At 48.6% G+C, this 4,878-nt stretch overlaps 1 protein-coding gene across 2 annotated transcripts; it reads right to left on the bottom strand.

Annotated features, from left to right (window-relative positions):
• Nucleotides 1-367: 367 nt before the first annotated feature.
• DIRAS3 (DIRAS family GTPase 3) lies at nucleotides 368-2,705 on the bottom strand. Of its 2 annotated transcripts, XM_012176689.4 has the most exons (2): nucleotides 2,561-2,705; nucleotides 368-1,808 (listed from the first exon to the last, which is right to left on the bottom strand). In XM_012176689.4, exon 2 carries the CDS (start codon nucleotides 1,741-1,743, stop codon nucleotides 1,039-1,041), a length of 705 nt encoding a protein of 234 aa, XP_012032079.1. In that variant the 5' UTR covers nucleotides 1,744-1,808; nucleotides 2,561-2,705; the 3' UTR covers nucleotides 368-1,038.
• Between the last annotated feature and the right edge of the window lie 2,173 nt (nucleotides 2,706-4,878).

Consider the following 4,878-nt stretch of genomic DNA (forward strand, 5'->3'; position numbering starts at 1 on the left):
TGTTTTTCTCTTTCTGACTTAACTTCACTCTGTATAACAGACTCTAGGTTCATCCATTATCCAGTAGTTCTTGAGGAAAGACTTTTGAGGCAGAGTTTGCTTTTCACCACCCACCTCCAAGACAGCAGCAAGATGAGCCAGTAACCTCTTCAAAGATGCCTGGAGTTCTTCCCGAATCAGCCCAGGAAAGGTGATGGATATAAACTAGCTCTGCATTGCAGGGACCCATGAACCACCCCCACCCAGCTAATTTCAAGAGGGCATAGGCTTCCGTACCTAAAATTCTTATTAGAAATCTTCACCAGTTGTGACTGGCAACGGGTAATTGTTGTTGTCGTTGAGCGAAAAAGAAATTATTACAGCTGACTGCATGCAGGAAAAGCTTTATTAAGTCATGGAACTATTATAATTTTTTTTAAACAGGGATATAGAATACTCAAACATTTTTAAATGACCTATGAAACAACTGGCATATATTTAGTAAGCAAGATCCACTTTAACAATTCTCTCTGCTCCCACCCTCAATGCTCAACTATAGGACATTCATTTATTTATCATGTTTAGTATTTCTGTCTCACAGCCATCTGTCAGAGCTTTTGCTGCAAAAACGTGTTTTTTAACAATTACATACACAATGGGGAGATATGATTAGACATTTACAGGACTTGAAATGTTTAAGAATAATACACAATAATAGGATTACAAGAAGGGCAGTGGTATCTTTCAATTCGTTTTGCCATTTCCAGTCTCTTTTTCAAACATTAATCTCTAAAGTCCATCCAAGTCCCATCCTTGAAATGCATCCTGTTCCTTTTTTCCTCTCCTCCTCCAATGTCCATTATTTTAACAATTTGAGTTCTCTCGCCTGGGGAAAAGGAAAGTTATTCACTCACAAGGGACATTTATTGACATCTAATTGTTACAACCCAAACCACAGCACACAAGTCAGTCATGTACAGGTGACACAGCACGATGGGGTCGGTCCGTGTTTTCGGCACACTGAAGGAGAGGAGGGGCGCGATCTCTAAGGCTCAGGGTTCACATGACGATGCACTTGCCCAGCAGCTTCTCGGCGGTCTTGGGGATCTGGGATTTCTTCTGCGGAGGCTGCGCGCCGGCGGGGGCTGCGGCGGCGGCGGCGGGCTTCTTCTCGAAATTGATCAGCAGCTGGAACAGCTCCTGGACGTTGATATTCATCTTGGCCGAGGTCTCCAAGAAGGCGCAATTCCACTCGCACGCATAGGCAGCACCTTCCTTCTCACTCACCTCCCGACGGCTCTCATCGCACTTGTTGCCCACCAGGATGACGGGGCACTTTTGCGGGTTATTACCTTTGAGTTGACGGATCAGCTCATAGAGAGGCTTCAGCTCCTCCAGGGTTTGCTTCCTGGTGATAGAATAAACCAGGATGAAGGCGTGACCCCTGGCAATGGCAAGGCGCTGCAGGCCCCGGTAGCGGCGGCCACCGGTGGTGTCGGTGATGTGCAGCGCACCCGCCTTGTGGCTGCAGCCTAGCGCCTGGCGGTAGGTATCTTCGATGGTCGGCAGGTACGCCTCACGGAAGTTGCCGCGCACCCACCTTTGCACCAGCGCGCTCTTGCCCACGCCGGCCGAGCCGAGCACCACCACACGGAAATCTCTGCTCCTTCTCTGGGGCAGGCAGGTGCGGATGACGATCACAGTCGGCAGAGGCCGCAGCCGCTTCATCAGGCGTTCCTTGAGGCCGAAGCAGGAGTTGCCCATGGTCAGGTATTAGCTGAGAGGTGCGTGTACTGCTTCTCAGGCACTTGGCCAGCAGTGAGGGACGCCTACGGAGGAGAGAAGAGAGGATGTGTGAGGGGTGGGAGTCTAACTCGGAATGATGTCTTGTCGCAGCGCCTGCCTGGGGACATGGGGTGGGGAGGGGGGGGGCAGGGGGTGGTGTCTGCCTCAACTCGCTCGCTAACCCCACCCTCCTCCCTCCTCCCACTTCCCTCCTCCCTCCTCCATTCTCTGCGGTGAGCTGTCTCTCTGCCCACCACGGGAACCCACCAAAGGCAATGCGGGTGGGGAGGAGGGCAGGAGCGCCCCGAGCCTCTTCTTCCAATGATACCTGTTTGTTACTTTCGCGGTGGCTACGCACCTATTTTTATTTTATCATGCCACACGACAGAATACTGCAAGAACGGACAGCTTGCCAGCCCTTAAAACATGCATATCCAAGCGATGTTAGCAAACATTTTCACCCTAAATAAGCTCTTGCTGTCTTCTTTCCTGCAGTATTAAAAATTATGCCTATATCTGACAAGGATCGACCACTGCGGGCAAGGGTAGGTTGCCGCAGACACCGCGATCCAGGGTGTGGTCACGGGGGGCAGTGCGGGGGGGGGGGGCGCCCAGGAAGCCCACAGGGACCAGGATTCGTAACGCTAACAGAGACCCCTAACCTGCAGCAACTGTCCCCAGGTACCCGCTTCCCTGATAACGTGCCCACTGCTTTCCACCCCGCGATAATCCAGGCTGGTTCGCTCGCTACACCTTGCGTTTGAGTGCCCCAAAAAAGGCAAATGATAGTTTTTACCTCTTTCCGAGGCGGGAACCGCGCGGCAAATTCGCTCCTTGCCCAGGTGGCTTTGGCCGCGGCCGCAGCGGCGGCAAGTAATTGCGCAACCAAGCTCCCAGCCGCAGCCAGCAACCAGTACGCTCGGAGGCTCTGGGCGAAATGCTCCAACCAACAGTGGGACTGAGATTGGTTAGCTAGAGCCAGGGGGCGCAGACTGGGAGACTCCACTTGCACCGCTCACAGAGGGGGGATTGGGTTGTGAGGGGCTGACCGAGTCAGACGCGCCCCCGGTAGTCTCCCCGGCGTCCCCTACACAGGTACCCACAGTCCGGGCAGGGGCGGGGGTTGGAGGCGGCCCTGTGTTCGCAAGTACCCGCCCACTGAGGGGGGTCCGCTTACGGGGCTGGCGATGCAGGCATTTCTCGCCTACTGCAATCCAAACCACTTCTTCGCTTTTTGCCCCCTGCGAGGTTAGCCTTTCCCAACCCTCGCCACCTTCTCTTCACTGCAGGAAGGCCAGTTAGCACCCTTCTCATTACCGGTGACAGACACCTCACCGCATCTCATCCACTTCACTCCAATAAACATTTGTCCAGCACAAAACCCAGTTTCTGTTTTTCCTGAGGAAGACCAACTGACACTTCTGTTATAAGAGACTTTGGAACCTGCCTCTTGGTAGGATTTCCTGTGATGTAGACATGCTCTGTGTTTATAGAGGTTGAGGGGTATCTTCTACACTCAGCAACATTAAGCAATGATCATATCCATCACCACTATGTGTACAATACTTCTCATTTAGTCGTCGTCACAAAAACCTCAGGAAAATCCAGACTGGAAATGTGGGCAGCCTCCTAGGAGTGGAGAGCGACCCCTGGCTGACAGCCAGTAAGAAAGCATGAGCCGCAGAACTATAGCAACTGGATTTTTCCAACAACCTGAATGATCTTCAAAGCAGATTCTTCTCTAGAAACTGACACTTTGATTTTATCCTTAATTGAGAAGAGAATCCAGCTGAGCTCATCCAGACTTCTGACTTGAGTTCTAGATTTTGCAGTTGGGTGTCCTATTAAGCCACAAAATTTGTGGTAGTTTGTTACACAGCAAAAAAAAAAAAAAAAAAAAAAAACAACCCTAATTCAGCAGGTAAAATTACTTGTTCAAGTTTAAAGGGCTCATAAATGATGGACCTAGGCCCAAACCTAGTGCTCCTCACTCCAACTCTTGTTCTTTTTCTGATATTATCTTTCTGTGTCATTAAGCTGATACAGTATATTTTACTCATTAGTGAAAACATTTTTATAATTTTTCTTTCTTACCCAAAGACTCATGCGTGTTAGGCAGAGATCAAGAACACATGTTTTAGAGGCAGAAAGCTAGCTTTAGAATGTTAATGGGTTTTTCACCTTTTCCTTCTTTTGAATACATGTTAATATTGGAAGAAAAGTTATGACCAACCTATACAGCATATTAAAAAGCAGAAACATTACTTTGCCAACAAAGGTCCATCTAGTCAAAGCTATTGTTTTTCCAGTAGTCATGTATGGATGAGAGAATTGGACTAGAAAGAAGGCTGAGAGCCGAAGAATTGATGCTTTTGAATTGTGGTATTGAAGAAGCTTCTTGAGAGTCCCTTGGATTGCAAGGATATCCAACCAGCCCATCCTAAAGGAGATCAGCCCTGGGTGTTCACTGGAAGGACTGATGTTGAAGCTGAAACTCCAATACTTTGGCCATCTGATGCGAAGAGCTGACTCATCTGAAAAGACCCTGATGCTGGGAAAGATTGAAGGTGGGAGCGGAAGGGATGACAGAGGATGAGATGGTTGGATGGCATCATCGACTCAGTGGACGTGAGTTTGGGTGAACTCTGGGAGGTGGTGATGGACAGGGAGGACTGGCATGCTACAGTCCATAGAGTCACAAAGAGTTGGACACAACTGAGCAACTGAAATGATAATATGCCTTGAGCTGTGCAATCCTGGAGAAATTACTTTTCTGTAGAGGGGAACTGATACCTATGAGAAAGAATTGTGGGGAGGATTCAAGAAGCTACTCCCTGATGCACTAGTTAGAAGGCATTTAGAATACAATAGGTAATTCATAAAAGACAGCTATTGGCCTTCAAATAATAATACAGAAATCTGTATACACATAATCATGTAGTCTTTGAGCATTTTTGGAAGTGCCAACGACCTTTTTATTTAAACCAAATAAGAGTAGATTTCCACCGGGAAAACATAGCAGGTTTGGGGAAAATAAATTGAGGATAGAAGAACTTGGGGCAGGGAAGAAGAGCAGTGAGAATTCTGAGCAAGAATGAAAACTTTGCACATTCC

The sequence above is a fragment of the Ovis aries genome, chromosome 1 (genome assembly GCF_016772045.2).
Source record: "Ovis aries strain OAR_USU_Benz2616 breed Rambouillet chromosome 1, ARS-UI_Ramb_v3.0, whole genome shotgun sequence".
Classification (NCBI taxonomy): Eukaryota; Metazoa; Chordata; class Mammalia; order Artiodactyla; family Bovidae; genus Ovis; species Ovis aries.

Excerpts from the sequence above, each read along its gene's own strand:
- DIRAS3 (XM_012176689.4), bottom strand. The coding sequence starts at position 1,743 with ATGGGCAACTCCTGCTTCGGCCTCAAGGAACGCCTGATGAAGCGGCTG.